The sequence below is a fragment of the Erpetoichthys calabaricus genome, chromosome 15 (assembly GCF_900747795.2).
Source record: "Erpetoichthys calabaricus chromosome 15, fErpCal1.3, whole genome shotgun sequence".
In the NCBI taxonomy this organism is placed as follows: Eukaryota; Metazoa; Chordata; class Cladistia; order Polypteriformes; family Polypteridae; genus Erpetoichthys; species Erpetoichthys calabaricus.
In genome coordinates this window covers 38,122,339-38,148,134 of record NC_041408.2, presented here as the reverse complement: position 1 = coordinate 38,148,134, position 25,796 = coordinate 38,122,339, and the positions used below count along the sequence as shown (strand labels likewise).

Here is a 25,796-nt window from a genome sequence, read left to right as displayed (position 1 = left end):
CCTAGCGCGTGGACAATTCCGTGCCTCGGGAATGATTTGGGCCTGAATTACTTTACAGATTTGGTGAAATTTAGCATAGGTGGTATTACAGTACCTCTGTCGCCTAAATTGCCTCATTTATAGAAAACCAGTTTTGTAAATATGCAAGAATCGAGATGTATGATGTGCAGTGAGTCAGTGTACTTATGAGAAATTACATGTTCCACATAGAGTAAGGAGTATAGTTGTTTCTCTACCCCACAATGACCTCACATATGTCTATTGAATAATTATTATAGTACACTATATATATATATTTATTTTTTTCATAGATTTTATAAATTATGGTCTAATGTACTGCAGCTTTAAGGCATCTGAAGCATATGTCTAAAAATATCTAAGGACGTGAAGAGGGAAGGGGTTGACTACCTTACACTCACCAGCCACCTGAGAAGATGAGATCTTCTGCCCTAGTTCTGTGCCTTGTATCGAGCTGAAATAACTACGGTCCTAAAAAAAGATCAAAGTAAAAGATAACTGTTTGATCTGAGAAAGCTTTGCAGATGTACCCATCTAAATGGAGATATTTGTGCATTATGTTTGTCTGATAACACAAAAAAGCCACTGTCTGTTCATAGGTGAGAGTGTCATTGTGTTTTATTCATTTATTTTAATGGATAGGACAAATGTTAACCAAGCAACTATGTGACAGTAGTAAACTGTAACCAATTAATGGAGGAAAACATACATGTCTGCACAACACATGCAAAGCTAAAATTAACCTTACTAAAACAAAAATGTATTATTTTTTTAACTATTTGATGTTATATGAGCACAGATTTACCTGACAGAAAACTACTCATAATGCAAGTGCTTAATTTACAACTGGAGTGAGCCATCTTCAATGCACACTACATCCTTGCTTATGTGTATTAAGCACTTGTGTTTTGTCAGGTAATAATAAACTTAAAACTTTAGAGAAGTTTAAGGTTGTTGTTTCTATAGCACCTATACATATGGTGCAGTGAAAGTGTGTGTGTGTTTTTTATCTCCAAAACACATTTATCTAGAGAGTTAAAAAATGAACATAAACAACATGTAGACACAAAACGCAGCACGCTCTAAACCACAGAAGCATAAGAAGATGTGTCAGACCTTGACATGTCAAGATGTGGATATAAGAAGATGTAAAGTCAAAGACATGCCAAGCGTGGTTGCCTTTTCTTCCATTTTGCATTGTCATAGTAATAGAGAAATTTCCAACTATAGACTAGAGACAATTTCCAGAATGGAAATATTGTAACATTGGACAAGATTAAAAAGGGCACATAAAATTACCAGCTTTATGCACAAAATTCAGTAAACATCATCATTACAAAAACCTGCAACAACTGAGTTCAATGCTGCTGGAATAGGCTTTGGATCTATGTAATCCTTTATTGGATTAATTGGACAAATAAATGGGTGAATTGGAAAATATCAGATGTACAGAACATTCACCCACAGAGGGTACTTGTTGCACATGTAATTTCCGGCTAACTACACCTTCAAAGGGAACCTTGCTTACTTTTTAAAGTAAGGAGTAATGTAACACAATACTTTTCATGAAGTAAAAATATCTGCATTACTTAAAAAAAAAAATAAAACGATGCATTATTACAAAAGATAATTCCCGTTACTCACATTCCAGTCTCCCCACCAACCCCCAACCAAAATGACAGCATTATATTGCTGAAGTATTGCCTTTTATTTGCAAAGAATTTTCTTGCTGCTGTTGGAGTATAGCCTGACTCATCCACGCAACAAGCCTTTCCTCAAAACTCACCACTTTGCTAAACCCAGTGCACGTGAGCAGCAGCATGCCATGCAGCTGTCACAACCAATACAGAATCATCAAATTAAAAAGTACTGAACAAAAATGATAAGTTTACATTATATCCTGCATGTATCAAGGGGTAAAATCAACTCAATTTAGGGACACAGGGAGCAAAGTAATCATTGCATGAGCACTGGATGAAAGGCAAGGAGCCAATGTGCTTGAGCAGCAGGACTGGGGATGTGATTACAGTGCTCCCTAGTGCTGTGTCAATGCCCTCTCCACTGGCTCAGGAGGGATGCTTTTTATAGCCAGTTTCTCCAGGCATTCAGGCCCCTCAGACAGCTCTTGGCCACCTGTGGAGTGTGTCCTTTTCAGGTCCTGACCTATGTTAGTTAAAATATATATAAAACACAAGAAAATAATCAAATTCGGCTGTGTTTTTGATCAGTTACATGAAGGTTGTTGGGTTTAGGATTTAATGACAAATGTTGACCAGTTAAATGTGAAGTTGTTCATAAAAAAGAAGACAGAGTAATGCAAAACAGATTAACACATAACATTTTATAATACTTAAGTAACATATTTAGTTACCTGTTTTGTAAGTAACAAGTAATGGAACGAAATTTCTTTTAAAAGTAATGTTCTCCAGGACAGAATGTCATGAAAAAAATTAGACAGTGGAAAATAATAAGGAAATAGTGATAGAAATATGAAATTTCTTTTGCATCTAGCTCTATTTACACAGATGAATAGACACGATTCTAATGATTAAACAAAATAATCATGGTCAGCTCAAATAATCGTAATCAGCCAATTGTAATTTATAACAATTGTGGCAGGTCTATGTACATATAATGTTTTAATCAATTACTTTTTAATGTATGAACAAATAATGTGGTTAGAAATGGAATAAAGTTTACAAAGCCCAGAATATCCAGATGTTTGATTAACAAAAATGTACAGTGTTTTATTTGCATTTGTGGCGGAAAGGGGTACCAACAAACTAGAGCATTTTATTGGCTTTGAAGATTTTCAGCATAGGAACTTACAGTTCTGGCTGTAAGTTTTACTAATGATGATAACAAGGCAACCATTCAAAATTACGAAATGGTTGATCGTGGAACCGAAGTGTAAACAATGATATGATCAACATAGACTATGCCTAAATATTCAAATACAGGTAAAATTCCATTACAATGAACTTCCAGGGACCTAAAAAATATTTCGTTGTAATGAAAATTTAGTTGTATTGAGATTCTGTATTTGTAGCTATAGTGCTTTCTTTAACTTGCGTCCAGGTGTCTGCAATCATTTCAATAGCGTCTTTCGTGTTCATTTTAATCTCCTCCTGTCTACAAGTCATGCTGACGAGAATTTTTCTCAGCATTTCCTTGCAATAATACACTTTCAGGGTGCGAATGATGTCCAAATGCAGTAGCTGAAGCACTGCTGTGCAATTGGGTGGGAGGAATTCAACGCGAACATTATCTAAATGTGGAAGCATGTTGTGGGCAGCACAGTTATCAATCAGAAGCCGAATCATCCTTTTCTTTATCTTCATATTGTGAGGTTTCTGAACTCTTTTGGGATCCCCCCACCCAATGGGAAACGTCACGCTGAAGTGCATCCCGAAGTGTGAGTGCCGCATTAATAGGAATGTTTCTTGAACGAGCATCACTGAACCACATAAAAACAGCTTTTTCAACGTCTTCAAATGCAGCAGTTTGCATACGTTTGCAGCCCAAGATTTTTCTTCTTTCTTTGCTCGGTCTTTCAAGAAAGTTGACAATGTTGATGGCGAAATTCTGAATTCACTGCCAACGTTTTTTTTCTTTTTGCCGCAATCGAGAGCTGCAAATTTTTTTTTTTCTTCTAATATGAACTGTTACCATTTTTTTGTGTCTGCCATTTCTATAGGAGGGTTACAATGATTTAAATTCCAATGGATGTTTTTCAAATGTTGACGAGCAATAAGCAAAAGGTATCACTGAAAACCACCGAAAACAAGAACAGTAAAAAAAACAGTACGAGCAAAGTTCGAAGAAAGACATTTTTTTTTACAATGTTTCTGTTTGGGGATTGTTGTGCACAATTGAGCTGCGACCACAGAATTAACTGCTCTGTGGATGATTCATTCAAGCATTTCAATGCCTTTTGGGCACTTCATCGTAATGAATCTGCTGAATGTACTATGTTATAACCAGATTTCTATAGACTCGTGTCATATGGGGAAACTGTCGGGACCATAAAAATACTTTTTTGTAATGAAAATTTCATTGTAAAGATATTCGTTGTAACGGAATTTTACCTGTATATTCAAACTTAGCTTAACGATTCTGGGCCATTATATACATGTTTCTACTTTTATTTTTATTCTGCATTATTATGGTAATGGCCACAGCGATGGCAACAGAATACAGTGATCCCTCGCTATATCGCACTTCGCCTTTCGCGGCTTCACTCTATCGCGGTTTTTATATGTAAGCATATTTAAATATATATCGCGGATTTTTTGCTGGTTCGCGGATTTCTGCGGACAATGGGTCTTTTAATTTCTGGTACATGCTTCTTCAGTTGGTTTGCCCAGTTGATTTCATACAAGGGACGCTATTGGCAGATGGCTGAGAAGAAACCCAACTTACTCTTCTTTCTCTCTCTCTTGCGCTGACTTTCTCTGATCCTGACGTAGGGGGATTGAGCAGGGGGGCTGTTCGCACACCTAGACGATACGGACGCTGGTCTAGAAATGCTGAAGAAGCGACATGCTGCACGGTGCTTCGCATACTTAAAAGCTCAAAGGGCACGTATTGATTTTTCATTGTTTGTTTTTCTCTGTCTCTCTCTCTGCTCCTGACGGAGGGGGTGTGAGCTGCTGCCTTCATTGTAACTGCTTTGTGCCACGGTGCTTCGCATACTTAAAAGCCAAACAGCCCTATTGATTACTTTGCTTTTCTCTATCTCTCTGACAGTCACTGCTCCTGACGCACACTCCTTTGAAGAGGAAGATATGTTTGCATTCTTTTAATTGTGAACTGTCATCTCTCTCTTGTCATGGAGCACAGTTTAAACTTTTGAAAAAGAGACAAATGTTTGTTTGCAGTGTTTGAATAACGTTCCTGTCTCTCTACAACCTCCTGTGTTTCTGCGCAAATCTGTGACCCAAGCATGACCATATAAAAATAACCATATAAACATATGGTTTCTACTTCGCAGATTTTCTTATTTCGCAGGGGGGTCTGGAACGCAACCCCCACGATGGAGGAGGGATTACTGTACAACAACCAACAGCAAAAAAAAAAAAAAAAAAAATCCTAGCAGTACTAGCAGGAAACGTTATATAAATACACGTCACAATACTTTTGTAGTGCAGAACACCAGTTGAGTACTACAAACAGGATGCATACAACACTGTCATAAGCAAAGGTTGAAGGCACACTTCTCTTATTATTTTGGGGGGTGTCCAGTGGGCAGTGGCAGGGTACTTTTTATATCAGGCCATTCAGAATAAAAATACAGTAGACTCACTTAGAAAAGTAAGATTGTCACAGTATCAAATCTGGGTACACAAAATCTTTCTACTTTTTTTTATCTCCTTTGCAGGCACAGTAATATTTCAGTTAAAGTACCCTGAATATTATTAATTTCACCTAATTGCTTTAGGCATTATGTGTCAACCAAGCAGCCACATTAAGACAGAGACTAATTGTGTGATATGGCATGTTGGCTCTTTAAAGTGGGGATTATAAAGCATTGTCAGGTCATGTTGGGCAGCACGTACTGGTAAAGTGCATGGCCGCACCCACCACACAATGAAACAGCTCGGATCCTGGCTGGCAATCCCCCAGGCAGACTCGCAGTCCAGTCCCACCCCCAGGAAATGACCATCTATCTGCTGGAGCCAGGTATTATGTGGGTGTTCTCTTGGCCTGGTCCAGGCTCTCAGGTCCTCAACAGTGAGAATCCTGCGAGTTGGATCACCCTCGGGGAATCGTGCCACACTGGTGTACTGTTGTAACTGATGCTCCCTAACAATTCAGGTAATGTGCAACATTTGAGACTCTGTGAGCAACCGTTTGTTTGACACAATGTCAAACAAGCGGTACCCAAGGATTCTCTGAAGAGACAGAGTACCGAAGGACTCCAGTCTTCGTCTCAGGTCACTGGATAGCATCCATGTCTCACAACCATATAGCAAGACAGGAAGCACCAGGACTCTAAAGACTTGGACCTTTGTCATATTGCAAAGATATCAGGAGCCCTACACACCCGTTTCCATTGACCTCATGATGCCCCATGCTCTCCCAATTCGTCTACTGACTTCATAGGAAGAGTCACCAGAGACATACATGTCACTGCAGGGGTAAGTAAACCTCTTGACAAGATTGACACTCTTTCCACAGACAGACACACTGCTGGTGGCTGTGCCCAAGAAGTTATTAAAGGCCTGGATCTTGTTTTTTATCCAAGACACTCAAGTCATCGTATTTTTTCTTTAAAGCCAGCTATTCTGTGTGCTGTTCTTCTATGGCTTCTTCTAAAGTATACATTTTAGGAACTGTAAAAAGTGTTCAGAGTTTTTGTCCTGGTAAGAGAATGAAAATGGTAAGCCACAAAAAAAACTTGAAAACGGGTCAGCAGAGGAACTGTAAGCAAATAAACAAGCATTGTCAAAACCAGGAAAGTAAGCCTAATAAATCCCTAAACCCAAAACGTGAACCAAAATCAAAATCAGGAAACCATCATAAGATCATAGCCAAAGAACTGGAAACCTGTAAACACTTCCTTTATCTAGCAAACGAGATACACATTCAAGTATAATATGGTGATGCTCATAACAAAAACGAGATGATGATGCAATAAAATAAAAAAGGTAAATTCATATAAAAATATAAAAGGTTAATTCATATAAAAATGAAAGGTTAATTCATATACACACACAAATTCATAATAGTGTGATACTGAAAAGCTGTTGGAAAAAGCTCATCACATACCTTCATTTTCTTAAAAAATATTGATTCTATGGACCTTTATTTATTTATTTTTATAATTTTATTGAAATCATACAACATTCCATACAAATAGATCAATTTTACAAAAATAGGATTGAAAACAAATCAACCCCCACCCCTAAGAAAGAGAGCATGGGCAGCAGAATAAAATTTAAAGCTAGAAAAAATAAGTAAATAGACGAATCAATAAGTGAATAACGATAAATGGAGAAGAAAAAGAAATGGGGAGAGAATCTGCTTCCTCAGTGCTTTAAAAGCTTATTCTAAAATGTTATTGATTAGATCCTGCCAGGTTTTGAAAAATTTCTGCGCAGATCCTCTAAGTGAGAATTAGATTTTTTCCAGTTTCAAATAATATATACAATCAGTTACCCACTGACTTAAAAGAGGAGAGTTAGTATTCTTCCAGTTTAGCAAGATAAGTCTATGTGCCAATAGTGTAGTGAAGGCAATCACAGTTTGTTTGATCATCTCCACTTTAAGCCCATCTGGGAGTACACCAAACACAGCTGATAATGGGGTAGGAGGGACTGTGACACCAAGGCCATCTGAAATGCATTTAAAAATTTTGGTCCAGAATGATGTTAATTTGGTGCAGGCCCAAAACATATGACCCAGTGAGGCTGGAACTTGATTGCATCGTTCGCAGGTTGGATCTTGCCCTGGAAACATTTTGGACAATTTTAAACGAGACAGATGAGCTCGATATATAAATTTTGAGTTGAATAATTGAATGCTTTGCGCATATGGAGCTCGAGTGAATTTTCTGCATTGCTACCTTCCACTCCTTTTCTGAGATGTTGAGTGAGAGATCCTTTTCCCACTGTGCTCTTGGATCTTTGAAAAGGATGGACTGTAAAATGGTTCTATATATTGCAGAAATGCTGTCTAAGTCCTCGAAAATGAGCAATATTTTTTCCAGCATAGAGGGAGGTGGGAGGTGAGAAAAATTGGGCAGGTTCTGTTTAACAAAGTTTCTAATTTGAAGGTAGTGAAAGAAATGTGTTGCTGGAAAGTTAAATTTGGAGTGTAATTGTTCGTAAGATGCAAAGACATTGTCTATGTACAGATCTCTAAGTGATTTAATCCCAAATGTTTTCCAGACATTAAAAACTGCATATGTTTGCAAGGGTTGAAAAAGGTGGTTCTCGTGCAGAGGTGCCACAAATAAAAGATTATCTATCTTAAAATGCTTCCTGCATTGGTTCCATATTCTGAGCGAGTGAAGCACAATTGGGTTGTTAGTATATTGGCGATAACTTGCATTTATTGGGGCACAAAGCAAGGAATGTAAGAAAGTATGGACCTTTAAAAAAAAAACCTTTCTAATTATAGCGGGTTTCGCTACCTCTGCCCAAATAAATCTCACTACCTCACATTATTGAACAATAGTGCAATCCTGTAGCTTCAACTAGACTTACAGCAGAGCGTTGGGCTGTGTGTGTTCATACTATCCAGAAGCCCTTGAAAACATGTTCTATTGTGTCAGCATCTATCCTTTGCAGTTATCACGTAAGTTTCCAACTGCCTTGACTTTCTGATTTAACATTGTATTTCACAACATATTTTTCTATTCACATATCACTGTGTTTTTATTTAAATACTGTCATATTTCACAATACAATTATTTGTTTGCTTATTTATTTATTTATGGCAAAAATATTTCTCCTTAACAATGCCAAAGCGCAAATACCAATCAAGGGTCTGATGAGATATGGTTGACACTACCATGGCTGATTTAGATGCAATGTAGAAACTGAAGCCGAATGGGGGGAGTGGGTTCATCATTGAGCCCAATCACTCCAACATGAGACTATTTATTGTTGTGAGTAAATTTAAACCATTTTAAAATTCCAGTCCTCATAACTTCATAAGGATGCAAAAAAAGTGAAATATTTGACAAGTTATAGAAAAGAGTTAAGTGTGGTACATCAGCAGAACAAGATACCAGTAGAAATTTGTCACTGGTAGAGATTTATGTTATCATTTGTTATCATTTTTACCCCCCGTGACCCTGTGTTCGGATTCAGCGGGTTGGAAAATGGATGGATGGATGGATGGATATCATTTTTACTGCAGTTTATCCCATCACGAAGCCAGATTTGTTAACTGATGCAAAAGAGACCGTGCATGGTGAGAAGTGGGTGTTGAATTACCTTCTGACACAATGCGACAAACAACTGTGGTGATGGAAAAATAAGATTAAGATGGCAGCCAAGACTGCCTAATATCTACTCAACAAATAAAATTAAGTGCTGGTTAGGAAAAAAGGTGCTAAGCCCGCACAGGCTAATAGTGTGTTTGTTTCAGCAGGTGAATTTCCATAAACACATGTACCCTAAGTTCTTGTCTATAAGCCGGACTCATGTATTAGCCAGAGACCAAAAATCATACGAATTTTTAAAATAAAATCGTATCATAGATAAGCCGGACTCATGGATAAGCCGAACGTACTATAACCTATAACTAATAGAAGGGAGGGAGGTCAGTGGTCTCACTCGCGCCCATTTAATTTCTTTAAGGGGGGAGAGAGTGTGAGATATTGCCGTCTCTCTCACTCCCCGCATGGTGCGGTTGGAGCGGCCGGAGCGCGTTCTTTCTGCTCTGGACGTCGCCGAGTCAACACGAGCGCGTAGCGGTCATTTAAATTGTGATTTTATATGTAAGCATATTTAAATATATATCGCGGATTTCTGCGGACAATGGGTCTTTTAATTTCTGGTACATGCTTCCTCAGTTGGTTTGCCCAGTTGATTTCATACAAGGGACGCTATTGGCAGATGGCTGAGAAGCTACCCGGCTTACTGTTCTCTCTCTCTTGTGCTGACTATCTGTGATCCTGACGTATGGGGATTGAGCAGGGGGGCTGTTTGCACACCTAGACGATACGGACGCTCGTCTAAAAATGCTGAAAGATTATCTTCACGTTGCTATCTTTTGTAAAGCTGATTCCTGAAAAGACATGCTGCACAGTGCTTCGCATACTTAAAAGCTCGAAGGGCACGTATTGATTTTTGACTGAAAAACAAACTCTGTCTCTCTCTCTCTTTGTCTGCTCCTGACGGAGGGGGTGTGAGCTGCCGCCTTCAACAGCTTTGTGCCGCGGTGCTTCGCATACTTAAAAGCCAAACAGACATATTGATTTGTTTGCTTCACTCCTTTGAAGAGGAAGATATGTTTGCATTCTTTTAATTGTGAGACGGAACTGTCATCTCTGTCTTGTCATGGAGCACAGTTTAAACTTTTGAAAAAGAGACAAATGTTTGTTTGCAGTGTTTGAATAACGTTCCTGTCTCTCTACAACCTCCTGTGTTTCTGCGCAAATCTGTGACCCAAGCATGACAATATAAAAATAACCATATAAACATATGGTTTCTACTTCGCGGATATTCTTATTTCGCGGGTGGCTCTGGAACGCAACCCCCGCGATGGATGTATAAGCCGGACTTATGTATAAGCCGATATTCTATTTTTTCATTTTCACAACTTTTTTCCTTAGATAAGCCGCGGCTTATTGACAAGAACTTAGGGTATTAAAAAAATGCATGCTATAATCATAATTGTGGACATTGGAATCGGATAGCAGTAGGGGTTCAGCTACTTTTATTTTATTAATGTTACAATTTGTATTTTGCACGGTTATATTTTGTATGTAGTATGATACGATGACACAACATTAAACTTTTGTTTCTTGTCAATACTTAGAATTATCGATTTTTGAAGGGATCTGTTCAAACTCATGTGTAGTTATTGTACTATTAATTCATTCCCCCATTCTTCTACATGCTCACATATTCATTTTACAAACGTTAAATAACTGAGCAACTACAAATAATGCAAAGATATGAAAAATTGCAATAATAAAGTACAACAAGTGACAAGTATTAAAATGCTGTCAGGACACAGTGTTAACAGAAGAGAATACATTTGTGATGTAATGTAATGTATGCATGTATACTTTCCACAGTCTATGATAATCTGTGCTTGAAGTGGGTCAGCACTCGACATCTTTACTTTTTTGCCCATGGAGCAGTGGCAGCAAATGGGTGCATACTAACATTTTTAACAATGCACCCCTACCCTACCCTTCCCCCCTCCCATACTGTTTTGATATGTGATTGCATCTTTGGGCTTTGAACCCAAACTCTACAATATTATTTTCCCACCTCCTACATTTCCCAACCCCACAATCAATGAAGAAGCCTGTTAAAGTAGATAGAAAGTATGATGGTTATTTGTTTCAATTTAAACACTGATCATAATATTAATTTAATATCTTAAGACATCAATTGGAAGGTGACACCAGAGTTTTTTAAAAACATAATAGTATAAATAAAGGTTTAAGAAGGAAACTATAAGTATTATTTTTACATATTTTGGTCCACATTAGAACACTGGAATAATCTAGATGAGAACCGGCTGTTCAGCCCAACAAACCTAGCCAGTCCAATCCACTTAATTCTTTCAAAAAACATCAAGTCAAGTTTTGAAACTCCCTAAAGTCTTACTGTCTACCACACCACTTGGTAGCTTATTCCAAGTGTCTATGGTTCTCTGTGTAAAGAAAAACTTCCTAATGTTTGTGCAAAATTTACTCTTAACAAATTTCCAACTGTGATCTCGTGCTCCTGATGAACAGATTTTAAAATAACAGTGTCAATCCACTGTACTAATTCCCTTCATGATTTTAAACACTTCAATCACGTCACCTCTTAATCTTCTTTTGCTTAAACTGAAAAGGCTCAGCTCTTTTAATCCTTCTTCATAATTCATCCCCTGTAGCCCTAGAATGAGCCGTCTCACTTCTTTTGGCCTTTTTTGCTTAAACTGAAAAGGCTCAGCTCTTTTAATCTTTTCTCATAATTCATGTGCTTTAGTCCTGGAATCAGCGTAGGCACTCTTCTCTGGACTTTTTCTAACAATGAATTGCCCTTTCTGAAGCCAGGAGACCAAAACTGCACACAGTACTCCAGATGAGGCTTCACCAGTACATTTTAAAGCTTGAGCATATCCTCCTTGGATGTGTACTCCACACATCGTGCTATATAACCTAACATTCTATTTGCCTTTTTGATGGCTTCTGAACACTTTTGGGAAGTTGATAGCATATAGTCCACTATGACTCCTAACTAGGTGTATTCAAACCTACTATTTTTACTTTCTATGGGTAATACTTTACATCTACTGACCTTAAATTTCATCTGCTACAAATCTGCCCAAGCCTGCATGCTGTCCAAGTCCTTCTGTAATGATTTAATGGATTCCAAATTTTCTACTAATCCACCTATCTTGGTATCATCTGCAAACTTAATAATAATAATAATACATTTTATTTATATAGCGCCTTTCCCATGCTCAAGGAGCTAACTTAACAAGCTTGTTACTTATATTCCTATCTAAATCATTTATATATATTAAAAATTGCAGTGGCCCTAACACTGACCCCTGTGGAACACCACTCTTAACATCAGCCAATCCTGATAAGGTTCTTTGCACCATCACTCTCTGCTTCCAGTGTCTGAACCAATTCTGCATCCATCAAAAAACATCACCCTGAACTACCATTCCTTTTAGTTTGATGCACAACCTCTCATGTGGCACCTTATCAAATGAATTCTGAAAGTCAAGATAAATAATATCATATGCTCCACTTTGTGTGATTTGATACAACATATGATATGTTCTAAGTTGTTTAACATATCTAGATGTAAACACCAATGAATAAAAGAAAAAAACTCTGATCTCTCTTCTCACAGTCAACTTTTGTTCACTCACACAAATGTCTTCAGTGCACAGCAAAAAAAAAAAACAAAACAAATAGGCCATGCTGACTGAATTAATTCTTTTAAAAAACAACTTAAAACTGATTTGTTCAGAAGGCATTTAACTTGCCCAAATTCTGACCCTTCTTTCAATTTCTATCTTTGTCCAGGTGCTTATGATGACTTGCATTAGTATCAGATATTATTATATTATTTGTTCAATGTTTTCTTTAAATATTTGTATTTTATTCTTGTTTATTATCTGTTATTCCAACCTAAGGTTGTGTATTTAAATTCTTAATGCAGCTTTCAGTTAATTGAAATTTTGCTACAAGAATTATTACACAAAACCAGGAAAGAACAACACATAATTCCAGTTTAACTCCCATTTAAGCTTAGGGATGATTTCAAAATTCTCTTTTTATCTTATAAATCCTTAACCCTAAAATCCTTGAAGCCTACAAAAAAACTCATAACCCGGGGGCCACCTTAAATTCCATCGCACCTCTCCTCATCAGTATCTTTTATTTTGCAAATGTATGGATCAGCACAAGCAGCAAGCAGCCTGCTGTCCCATCCCCCCACTGCCACAGTCAAAAGTTATCCCAGCTCAAGTCTTGTTTATCTCAGTGTGAGATGCCTAGAGTTGTATAGGGTAAATAATATATCGTTATTTAAAATACATACATTTCAAGTGTGTTCCGTGTCTACAAAGATCTGTGTAAGTGTAGAATGTCATGAAATGCGAGGCAAGAAATGCTGAACACATACCTAAAACAGAAACTTTTTCCATGTTATACTAATAATGACATGAAGTGTATAATGTGTGAAGACTCTAGTCCAAATATCAAATAAACACGTGCACTTTTATTCAAGAATATACTTAAAGAAAAAAAAATCATTCAATTTACATGTAGCTGTTAATGAGTTAAAAACCCAAGCTCAAATGTCAATTGACAGAAAGTTGATATTTATTCTTGGATGGTGCAGAGGTAAGAACTGCTGCCTTATAACTAAAAGATTCCGGGTTCGTTTTGAGTAGTGAGCTGCTATTATTATTACTATGATAAAATAAAAGCATACATTTGATTTGAGTCTGTAATACATGGTGTAAATTGCGGCTACTTGTAAAAGTCTGCTCAGAACTATTTGTCTGTGGGGGGGGGATGGGATAGCAGACTGCTTGCTGCTTGTGCTGATTGACACATGTGCAAACCTCAGGCAATTAGGTGTAGTAAAAGCAGGAGTTAAGTTACAATTTAAACAATGTAGTATTGGTAATATTCATAAATAATAACAATATGCAAAGTACATTTGAATATTGGCAACCATACAACCTGATAAATGTTGATGTGTAGTTTCAGGCGGCACACAGACTTGTTAGTTACTTAAAAATTTCTCTAGTAAAGGCATCATTTATGGAGAGAACCATAGACATGAGGAACAAATTTCCAAGTAGTGCGGCAGAGAGTAGGTCTTTTACAGCTTTTAAAACTTGACTAAATGTTATTTTGGAGAAATGAGGTGAATTGGTGATCTGTTAGGGTGAAAGGCCTGTTGTAAAAAAACGCTTTAATGTATGTACAAATCACCTAATCAAGCTGGTTCCAGATACATTGTTTACTTCATTTAACTTGACTCTATTGCATACATGCCGTCTTTTATCATTTGAACCCGGCATGTCTTTCTAAAACCAGGTTGAGCTACAGTGTGGGAAATACATATTTGATCCCCTGCTGAATTTGTAAGTTTGCTCACTTACAAAGAAATGAACAGTCTCTAATTTTTATGGTAGTTTCATTTTAATGGAGAAAGAATATCAACCAAAAATTCAGAAAATACACATTACATAACATTTATAAACTGATTTCATGTCATTGACAGAAATGAGTATTGCTTTTTAGGACATACTATGAATAACTTAAAACAAAACAAAACAAATAACACTCTTATAAACAATGGATAAGATGACATTGTCATAACTAAGCATAATTCACCAGAAAATAAACTGAAAGATACAAAACTACCGGCTTGCTGTGGGCCATTCCACATTTGTCCTATATTTGTGCTGCATACAGTTTTGTGCCTACAGCAACTTATCTTCTAATTTGTGCTTATGACTTAAATACAAATAAATCCTATTTACTTTTTGTCTAATAAAATAAGTAAAATACTTGCTGCTTCTAATACCAACTGGCAATCCCATCTGAAGACAAAGAAAAAAACACAACTGATACAAATCTCTGGTCAACTGGTGTAACACAGCTGCCTCATACCTTGTTAGAGTAAATCTCAAATATCAACATGGACAATTCCTAAGAATCTGTGGCATGTTAATTAGGAAATCCAGAATTGAACAGTACGAATAAATGTGGGAGTGTGCTTGAGTGTTTCATGTGATGGAGTTGACAGGCATGCCACCACATGCCCAGTGCTGCCAGGGCAGGCATCATTTCTCCCTGTATCTCTCACTGAACAAAAAAATCATAAAATGGATAAACTAAAGGAGGATAAAATCAATGTGATGCAAGAAATTACTTGTTCAAACTGAAGCAGCTTGACTGTTCAATGGTAAAATATTTCTCACACCACGTTATAAGGTGAATCACTAGTTCAAATTTCCATGCCTGTACTATATACAGTAAGCGTAAGGATTTTCTGTGGCTTAACTGTACTTAATGTACTTTACTAGGTATTTTTGTCATTTATGAATTAATCACATATCCACCAGAATTTTCCAAAGTTTATTAACTGCACTTACCTTGACCATGACAAACTTCACCATACTAGATCACTATATTAAAACATTTTCACAAATAATCTTAAAAAAAAACCGAATTAAAATACCTGGTTTCTGTATCACAGCATTGCAAGCATTAGCAATTTCCTCTCTTTTAGCTTCATCAGGATACTGGTTTTCATTAAAATAGCTGAGGAGAAATAAAAGAAATAATCATCAGCAGCATTTTCAAATGATATAATTGAATCAAAATTACTTGACATGAATTAGCTTCAACTTGGATGCCTACATCCTGTCTGGTGTACTTGTTGACGTGCTTGAGACGTTCTTAACGTGAACTTTGCAAATGCGAAAGGATGCTGAGTTTTCTGTGTTGTGAGAGTTAATTAAAAAAAATACATTTTGATCTTAAAAACTTGGGTTTTGGTATCCGCTAAGGAACCGTGTAGGAATTTTTAAAGCTTTTTTCCCTTTTTTTTGGCTTTTTTTTTCACCTGCACAAGAGCAAAACTAGTTGGGTGTTTAGAGGTGTGCTTGGAAAAATTACTTGTACTTGTAAGTGTACGTGCACTTGTTCCTGTTATCTGTATTTGAACTAGCATTGAGGAGGCAGGGTAGAAAGCAGCAGTAACTGATATCGGCATCTGTAAGTAAATAACTTCATAGTAACAGCAATTCCTTAGTTTAAAAGAAAAAAGAAAAGGCCTGCAGCTGACTTCAAAGCAATAAAGGGGAAAGCTCAGAGGTGTGTAAGTAAGAGGCCAGTGTTAAGACACCCGATCATGCAGAAGGGGCTGTAGGAGCAGATAAGGTAGCAAAGTTTTATTTATTTGTTTATTTTGATTGAACAGTTCTTAGCTGTCCAGAGGTAGAACAGTTAAGCAAGCAACAGCATAAGGTTTTATTGATATGGAGGAATACAAACAGTCCCAATGGAGAGCTTTTAAGTAAGGAATAAGAGGAGCGCAAAGTTAGGAGAACAGACAGAGAAAAGTAAAGTTAACCTCCTAGAAGGACAAACAGCAGGCAGTTGAGAGGGAGAACAGTACAGGAGCTTAAGGGGACAGAAGGTGTAAAATAGCTGTTGCAGTTCTTAGTGTTACCATTTATCATTTAATTTTTTTCTTTAATTTTAAGAAAAAAAGTTAAGGCAGTTTTACTAATCCTAAATCAAATTTTAACAGTGAGGCCTGTACAATGCAAGTTCTGTTGGATGTTGAACTTTTTAGATGATGGCTTGGAGGAGCCAGTTGTCTATGAGGGCTACATCTCCAGGAGTTGCCAGCTGATCCAGCACCTCGAGCTAAGGGTCGCTGAGCTGGAGGAGGACTTGGCTGGCCTGCATTGTAGTAGAGAATTGGCGAACCTGGCCCAATCTTTAGAAAGATAGTGTGCACCCATAAGGTGGCGCGAACTGTTATCAGGTCCTTGGGAGCTAGACGGTGTCTCTGATGATTCTGAGGTGGTAGGCAGGGATGAGTAGCCCCAACGGGCCACCTCAAAACCAGGACCCAGAAAGATAGAGGTAGTGATAGTTGGGGAATCAATCATTAGGGGAATTGAAGAGCAGGTGTGTTCCAGAGACAGAGAGTCTTGCACGGTGTGTTTCCTTCCGGGTGCACAGGTGGTGGACGTCCGAGGAAGGGTGGAAAGGCTTTTGGCCAGAGTGTGGGTGGATCCAGTTGCCATTGTCCATGTTGGAACAAATGACATACATAAGGGTAGTCTGTCAGTTCTGCAATTCAAATTGAAATAGTTAAGTACCAGGCTGAGGAGCAGAACTGACAAGTGTGGAAGAAGAATTTTAGGGTAACAGAGCATTCATCTTTAAGAAATAGTATAAAAGGTTAATAAATGTCAGAAATGAGATAAAGATCAAGTGAACAACAAAATGTACACTGAAATATAAGAATTGGTTTAGGAAAAACACTGAGATGGTGAAGTAAATAAAGAATGTACCAGAAGAAAGGTTGATGTAATATACAAAATATACTGAAGGATGACTAAGAGAAGGAGGTTTAAACCTCCTATGATGAAAGAAAACTTTGGATGGCGTTTTCCCTTGCCCGGACGTGGGTCACCGGGTCCCCCCTCTGGAGCCAGGCCTGGAGGTGGGGCTCGATGGCGAGCGCCTGGTGGCCAGGCCTGCTCCCATGGGGCTCGGCCGGGCACAGCCCGAAGAGGCAACGTGGGTGCCCCTTCCCATTGGCTCACCACCTATGAGAGGGGCGAAGGAGGTCGGGTGCAGTGTGAGTTGGGTGGTGGCCGAAGGCGGGAACTTGGCGGTCCGATCCTTGGCTACAGAAGCTGGCTCTTGGGACGTGGAATGTCACCTCTCTGAAGGGGAAGGAGCCTGAGCTAGTGCGCGAGGTTGAGAGGTTCTGGCTAGATATAGTCGGACTCACCTCGACGCACAGCTTGGACTCTGGAACCAATCTTCTTGAGAGAGGCTGGACTCTCTACCACTCTGGAGTTGCCCCCGGTGAGAGGCGCCGAGCGGGTGTGGGTATACTTATTGCCCCCCGACTTGGAGCCTGTTCATTGGGGTTTACCCCGGTAGACGAGAGGGTAGCCTCCCTCCGCCTTCGGGTGGGGGGACGGGTCCTAACTGTTGTTTGTGCGTATGTGCCGAACAGCAGTTCGGAGTACCCACCCTTTTTGGAGTCCCTGGAGGGGGTGCTAGAGGGCATACCTTCTGGGGACTCCCTCGTTCTGCTGGGAGACTTCAATGCTCACGTGGGCAATGACAGTGAGACCTGGAAGGGCATGATTGGGAGGAATGGCCCCCCCGATCTGAACCTGAGCGGTGTTTTGTTATTGGACTTCTGTGCTCGTCACGGATTGTCCATAACGAAACACCATGTTCAAGCATAGGGGTGTTCATTTGTGCACTTGGCACCAGGACACCCCTAGGCCTCAGTTCGATGATCGACTTTGTGTCGTGTCATCGGACTTGCGGCCACATGTCTTGGACACTCGGGTGAAGAGAGGGGCGGAGCTGTCAACTGATCACCACCTGGTGGTGAGTTGGCTTCGTTGGTGGGGGAGGATGCCGGTCAGGCCTGGTAGGCCCAAACGTGTTGTGAGGGTCTGCTGGGAACGTCTGGCAGAGCTCCCTGTCAGAAGCAGCTTCAACTCCCACCTCCGGCAGAAATTCGACCACATCCCGAGGGAGGTGGGGGACATTGAGTCCGAATGGGCCATGTTCCGTGCCTCTATTGTTGAGGCGGCTGACCGGAACTGTGGCCGTAAGGTGGTCGGTGCCTGTCGTGGCGGCAATCCCCGAACCCGTTGGTGGACACCGGCGGTGAGGGATGCCATCAAGCTGAAGAAGGAGTCCTACAGGACTCTTTTGTCCTGTGGGACTCTGGAGGCAGCTGATAGGTACCGGCAGGCCAAGCGGAATGCGGCTTTGGTTGTTGCTGAGGCAAAAACTCGGGCGTGGGAGGAGTTTGGGGAGACCATGGAGAACGACTTTTGGACGGCTTCGAGGAGATTCTGGTCCACCGTCCGGCGTCTCAGGAGGGGGAAGCAGTGCAGTGTCAACACTGTATATGGTGGTGATGGTGTGCTGCTGACCTCGACTCGGGACGTTGTGGGTCGGTGGGGGGAGTACTTCGAAGACCTCCTCAATCCCACTAACATGCCTTCCAATGTGGAAGCAGAGCCTGGGGACTCAGAGGTGGGCTCCCCCATCTCTGGGACTGAGGTCACCGAGGTGGTCAAAAAACTCCTTGGTGGCAGGGCCCCAGGGGTGGATGAGATACGCCCGGAGTTCCTCAAGGCTCTGGATGTTGTAGGACTGTCTTGGTTGACACGCCTCTGCAACATCGCATGGACATCAGGGACAGTGCCTCTGGATTGGCAGAACGGGGTGGTGGTCCCCCTCTTTAAGAAAGGGGACCGGAGGGTGTGTTCCAACTACAGAGGGATCACACTCCTCAGCCTCCCTGGAAAGGTCTATTCGGGGGTCCTGGAGAGGAGGGTCCGTCGGATAGTCGAGCCTCGGAATTCAGGAGGAACAGTGTGGTTTTCATCCTGGTCGCGAAACAGTGGACCAGCTCTACACCCTTAGCAGGGTCCTAGAGGATGCATGGGAGTTTGCCCAACCAGTCTACATGTGTTTTGTGGACTTGGAAAAGGCATTCGACCGTGTCCCTCGGGGAATCCTGTGGGGGGGGTACTCCGAGAGTATGGGGTACCGGACCCCCTGATAAGGGCTGTTCGGTCCCTTTACGATCGGTGCCAGAGCTTGGTCCGCATTGCCGGCAGTAAGTTGAACCAGTTTCCAGTGAGAGTTGGACTCCGCCAGGGCTGCCCTTTGTCACCGATTCTGTTCATAACTTTTATGGACAGAATTTCTAGGCGCAGCCAGGGCAATGAGGGGGTCCGGTTTGGTGGACTTAGGATTGGGTCACTGCTTTTTGCAGATGATGTTGTCCTGTTTGCTTCATCAGGCCGTGATCTTCAGCTCTCTCTGGATCGGTTCGCAGCTGAGTGTGAAGCGGCTGGGATGGGAATCAGCACCTCCAAATCCGAGACCATGGTTCTCAGCCAGAAAAGGGTGGAGTGCCCTCTCAGGGTTGGTAGCGAGATCCTGCCCCAAGTGCAGCAGTTCAAGTATCTCAGGGTCTTGTTCACGAGTGAGGGAAGAATGGAGCGTGAGATCGACAGGCGGATCGGTGCGGCATCCGCAGTAATGCGGGCTCTGCATCGGTCTGTCGTGGTGAAAAAGGATCTGAGCCGCAAGGCGAAGCTCTCAATTTACCAGTCGATCTATGTTCCTACCCTCACCTATGGTCATGAGCTATGGGTAGTGACCGAAAGAACGAGATCGCGAATACAAGCGGCTGAAATGAGTTTCCTCCGCAAGGTGTCTGGACTTTCCTTTAAAGATAGGGTGAGAAGCACAGTCATCCGGGAGGGGCTCAGAGTAGAGCCGCTGCTCCTCCGCATCGAGAGGAGTCAGATGAGGTGGTTCGGGCATCTGATCAGGATGCCTCCTGGACGCCTCCCTGGAGAGGTGTTCCGGGCACGTCTAACCGGAAGGAGGCCCCGGGGAAGACCCAGGACATGCTGGAGGGACTATGTCTCTCGGCTGGCCTGGGAACCCCTTGGGATTCTCCCGGAAGAGCTAGAAGAAGTGGCCGGGGAGAGGGAAGTCTGGGCATCTCTGCTCAAGCTGCTGCCCCTGCGACCCGACCTCGGATAAGCGGAAGAGGATGGATGAATGGATGGACTAAGAGAAGACTAAGAAGTCAGTAGATGTTCTATAAACTAGAATGGACAGTTGTTAAATGCACAGAAATTTCAAGGGTGGAGGCTCATCTCAAAAGGTATAAGAAGAACCAGAATATAATATAATAGACTTTTATTTTATATAAATCATTTGGGTGTAAACCAACGAACCAACCAGAGTAAAATGTATGCATTGACTGACACTGTATGTAAATTCAACAGTTTATAAATTGAACCTCTATTCTTTGTTTCTTGGACCATTCTGATCATTCTGGCCATGCTGTAACAGACTGCGTTTGAAGAATGCTCCCTCCAAGGCATTTTGTCGAGGAGTAATTAAAAGATACAATGAACAGCTTTTCTCCTGCCTGATTACTGAATTGTCCTGTTAGAGGATGTTTGTTTCTGTAATAAGATGTTAAATTTCGACCACACAAGGTAGTCTTCTCTGAAGTTATGCCTGTGCCACATGCCTGTCCAGGTAAGATTGAGGAGATTAGAAGGCTTAATATGGCTCAAATCTTGGTGCAGGGTAAAAGGCAGTGGTGGCTGCTAGCTTTTGAAACAGGGGAAGCTCATATTAGGCCTTCATCATAAAATTCATTATGTTATTTGTATGTAAATTCTGCCCTTCGTTCCTTTTGCAAACAATGGTCTGTGACCCTGTCGTACCAATTGGCCATCTTTTCCAGGGACTTAACCAGTTTCCTCTCAATGGCCAGGAGAGCAAGGTTGCTCAAATGATCTTGGCCCATCGTGTTGCGGGTGTATGACTTGACCTGTTTTAAACAGGAGAAGCTCCTCTCTACACCTGCTGATGTAGCGCCAATTGTTGCCACTAACGACAACAGCTTGTATAGCCGAGGCATTGCATTATCCAACTCCATGTCTTTAAAAAACACCAAGAAATCACACAGCTTACCCCTGCTCCCCTGTAAGTCGTGATCTGAATATAGTACTTGAAGTTAAGATCTCAGTCTCCCTGAGTCAAAGAAATGGCCATAACTTTTCAGCACACTTTCAAATGCCTCCTCTGGAAACACTTGGCTCATTTCATCAAATTTCCCTGGATTGACTAATTCTAAGAAGCTCATGCTTTCCAAATTTGAAAAAACGCTGAGAAATCTGCTCCATGAGATTGTCTAGGATGGCCATGTACAAATTTCTGTAGCGGTCCTGGGGATCCTGTAATTGTGACAGACAGCGCTTTCTAATAGGTTCATCTCGAGAGTCTGATGTGAGATTTGCTGCTTTTGCATAAACTGCTTGATAAGCCTCCTCTGACCTCTTCTCCTTGACAAAAGCAAGGAGAGACCTAATTCTTTTTTTTGTAGTAAAGAACATCCATAGCCCTTTGCTGGACAATATCAAAGACAACATCTGTCTCAGAGAATATTTGTTCATATGTGTACAACATGAACACAAACTCAAAATCCTCCAGTTTCATTATGAAGCCTTTGGCAGCATCTAATGTGTCATCATCCATGCTCTCATCCTGGGTAATCTTGTCAAAAGTCTGCAGGAGGCCATCATAATTGTTTGCCACAGTGCTCACTATCCGTGATGTGAAATAATATTGGGTAGGAGCATTTCTGGGCAATCTTGAAGACCCTGCAGACTCAAGAAAAGACATCCTTTTTGTGGACTTTGAAAAAAATGTGGTGAACCCAGAGAGAGATGCAAAAAATATTCTTGACTCAGGCAAGCATTTAGCACCCTGGAACAACACCAGGTTCAGTCTGTGTGCATAGCAATGCACAAACACTGCAGTAGGAGCTATTACTTTAACTTTGGCCTGTAGCCCATTGAGAGATGAAGCAAAGACAGCAGCCCCATCGTAGGTTTGTGCCACAAGTTTTTCTCTAAAACTGTAGCCCTGCATGTTCTCGTTTAAAACTTCAAACACAGACTGAGCATCTCGACCCCCCTGACACATCCAAAAAATCCAATGAAGCACTCTTAAATTTTACCTGCACTATCCACATATCTAACAATGACAGACAGTTGGGCATGGCAAGATATGTCAGTTGCTTCATCCACCTGCCATGCAAAAAAAAGAGCAGTCTGAATTTCACCTTTTATATGATCAGAAACAGTGGCTGTGAGAGCAGAGATCAAGTCATTTTGGATTGAGTGGGACATACCAGAAACACAGCTGATGACTGAAATTGTGTGGTCAAGACAGAGTCATATTTAGCTAATGTTTCTGTAAATTCCCTGTAATTCCCCTTATTTCCTGATTCACTACTCTCATCATGCCCCCTGAATGCCAGCTCCTGACGGCCAAGCAAGGAAGTCACATCAATTAGACGGTTTAGGAAGGCCCTGTTTTTTTTACTGTTTCATTATGTTTTGCCACCTGAATGCGAAGACCTTTATTGATTGCAAAAAATATTTTCAAGCCCTGACCTGTCCAGACAACTTAACCTTGCACATCGAACTCACATGTTCTTTGCACTTTTCATGCCTTTGTATGCCCTGTCAAAGTTACCCAGATCCCCAAAACCCACGTTTGACCAAACACATCCCATTCCCTGAGAAGGTTTCGTCAAGAGGCATGGCCAACAGTACATTTTCTTTGTCACAGCACTTCCAGTCAGCCAGTTCACCTTGTCATACCAGGAGAGCTGAAAAGACCTGTTTTTTATTTCCTGATTTTTGCACCAGATCAATCTTGGGCGTTGGTCTGCCCTGCCCTACTAAATGGTTTTGCCAAAAGCAGGTCAACAATATTAGTACCGTCTGCGTCTGCCATTATGCACAGCTTGCTAGCTGGCTAGTTTCCCCTTCCACGAGCTACTTTAATTATATGAATGAACTAACTTTACAATGCTGAAACAAGGAGCAAAGTCAAGAACGCTATAATGTGTTTTTTTTTATTATTTAAAGAATGATTTGTACAAACAAAAATGGTTTATATCACCAGCAAACAATACAGAGTGCAGCAGTTTGTCGTACGACTTCACCTGCAAATCTGCATGGGACTGAACTTGAATCTCTGTAGTGCTGATGTATACTTAAGACATGCTGTCAATCAAAAAAGGGGTTCCGCCCTTTAAACAGCTCCTCCAATCATCATGCAGCAGCCCAGCATCCTGGCCCGCCCACTGCTCCATTCACTCCTAGAGAAGCTGAGCTTCCCTGGAAGTGACAATTTTGGTGCAATTATCCAATTACTGTCCAGTTTTTCTGCATTGAAAAAAGCTCCTCTGTGCTTGCCCATAGAGCTCCAGTGAAGCTGGGCTTCAGGAGGGTTTAACGTGCTTTGCTGCACGGAAATGTATGACAAGAAAATCACGTCAAACAATCTACAATAAATACCTGATTCTAAACGAGCTAGTCATGAAGTTGAACGCGTTCTAGCGCACTTTTATTAAAACCAATATAAATACAACAGTGCATATATGAGCATTTATTTTCTGACATAGTAGAGGAAGCGGAGCTTCCTTTGTAGTCTTAGAGCAGTCGCCACTGGTAGAAGGGTATAGGTTTATGGGGCATTAGGACTCCTTTTGGAAGAGATGAGACCTGTTCCGCCGTGACGGGTTACATCTGAACCGGAGGGGCACCAATGTATTAGGGAGGCGTATGAGTAGGCTAGTCAAGGATTGTTTAAACTAGGGAATGGGGAGGCTGGGAGTTTAGGAAAGGCCAGGTTTAGATCTATACATGGAGGAACAAACAACGGTGTAGAAATAAAAATTGTGTACTAATGTAAATTCTAGCCCAACATTAAAATACATTAGAAGTTACACATTAAAAATAGCTTGCCATAATGCTGGAAGTATCAAAAATAAGGTAAGTGAGTTGGAGCTGTATGTAGCAGAGCATAATTATGATATTATAGCAATAATGGAAATCTGGCTAAATACAAAGGGTTGGGATGAATGCAACATAGAGAGTACACATTTTTTTAGGAAGGACAGACAGAAAAGAAAAGGAGGTGGGGTGTGGTTTATGTCAAACAGAATTTAAATACAAGTCTTCTTTAGTTGGACGATGAAACCCATGTTATTGAGTACCTGTGGTTTCGCCTGGAAGGGAAAGAGGTTTTATTTTAGGTGTAACAGACCAACCAATTCAGCCCAGTAATTTCAACACACATCTTTTTGGTAATAATCAAAAAGGCAAGTTACAAGGAGACATTATAGTCATGGGGGACATTTATTTATCCAAATATTAACTGGGATAAGCTGCAGATGGAGGAGCACCTTGAGCAGGAGTTTTTTGAAGTAATCAGTGACTGTTTTTTGACACAGTTTGTTAAAGCACCAACAAGGGGTGAACTGGTCTGGCTTTAGTATTTTGTAATAATCAAGAGAGAATTGAGGATGTAGAGGTGATTGAACCACTACGGTCAAGTGACCATAATATAATACAATTTTCTGAGTATTCTGTAAGAGTGCAGATGCAAAGACATGAATTTGTTAGTTGATCTTTGGTAGGGGCAAATTTTGAGCAGATGCGACAAAGTCTAAGGAGGCTAGACTGGGGATAAAGCTTTAAGTGTGGAAACAGTCGAGGAGCAGTGGAACAGGTTTAAAAATGTTTTAACATGTAATACAGAAAAGATACATACCTAAATTGGAATGTAATAGGAAATTTAAAGAAACTCCACCAGTGAGTTAATAAAGATTTAAAAACGAAGCTGCAAAGGAAAAAACTGCTTCATAAGGCATATAAGACTAATGAGTGCAAAGTGAATCACAGAATGTATGAGAACATGAGGGAAACCATTAAGAAGGATATCAGGGAGGTTAAAAAGACAGTTGGAGATAAGGCGAAAGAAGACCCTAAGAGATCTTTCAGTATTTTAGTAATAAAAGAAAAGTCAAGAAAGGAGGTGAAGTGCATCAGAAATAGTAAAGGGGAATTAAAAGATACAGACAATGAAATAAGTGGATTGCCCTAAACTTACGTTTTTCTTCACAAAGTGATAAGTAGATAATCTCCCAGAGGTAAACGGTACTACTAAGAGAGATACTGAGAGATTTGGAAATTGTAGAGAGAGAAGTACTGCTCAGATTAAATAGGCTGAAATCAAAAAGCAAATCATCAGGTGCAGATAATATTACCCCTCCAAGTTCTTAAGGAAGTTAGCGAGTACATATATAAACCCTTCACAGATATTTTTAGGAAGTCACTGCGCACTGGAGAGATTCCCAAAGGACTGGAAAATGGCAAAATATCATCCCATTACATGAAAAGGGGTGACGGCAGATCCAAACAACTGTAGGCCAGTAAGCTTA

The 25,796-nt window shown here is 40.5% G+C and overlaps 1 protein-coding gene across 4 annotated transcripts in view; it reads right to left on the bottom strand.

Annotated features, from left to right (window-relative positions):
- Window positions 1-25,796, bottom strand: part of LOC114642857 (homeobox-containing protein 1) — a 373,283-nt gene that overhangs the window by 203,820 nt on the left and 143,667 nt on the right. For all 4 annotated transcript variants that reach the window (XM_051919335.1, XM_051919336.1, XM_051919338.1 and 1 more), the window contains exon 6: window positions 15,417-15,499. In XM_051919335.1, coding sequence (XP_051775295.1) covers window positions 15,417-15,499 — 83 coding nt within the window. The remainder of the gene's footprint in view (window positions 1-15,416; window positions 15,500-25,796) is intronic.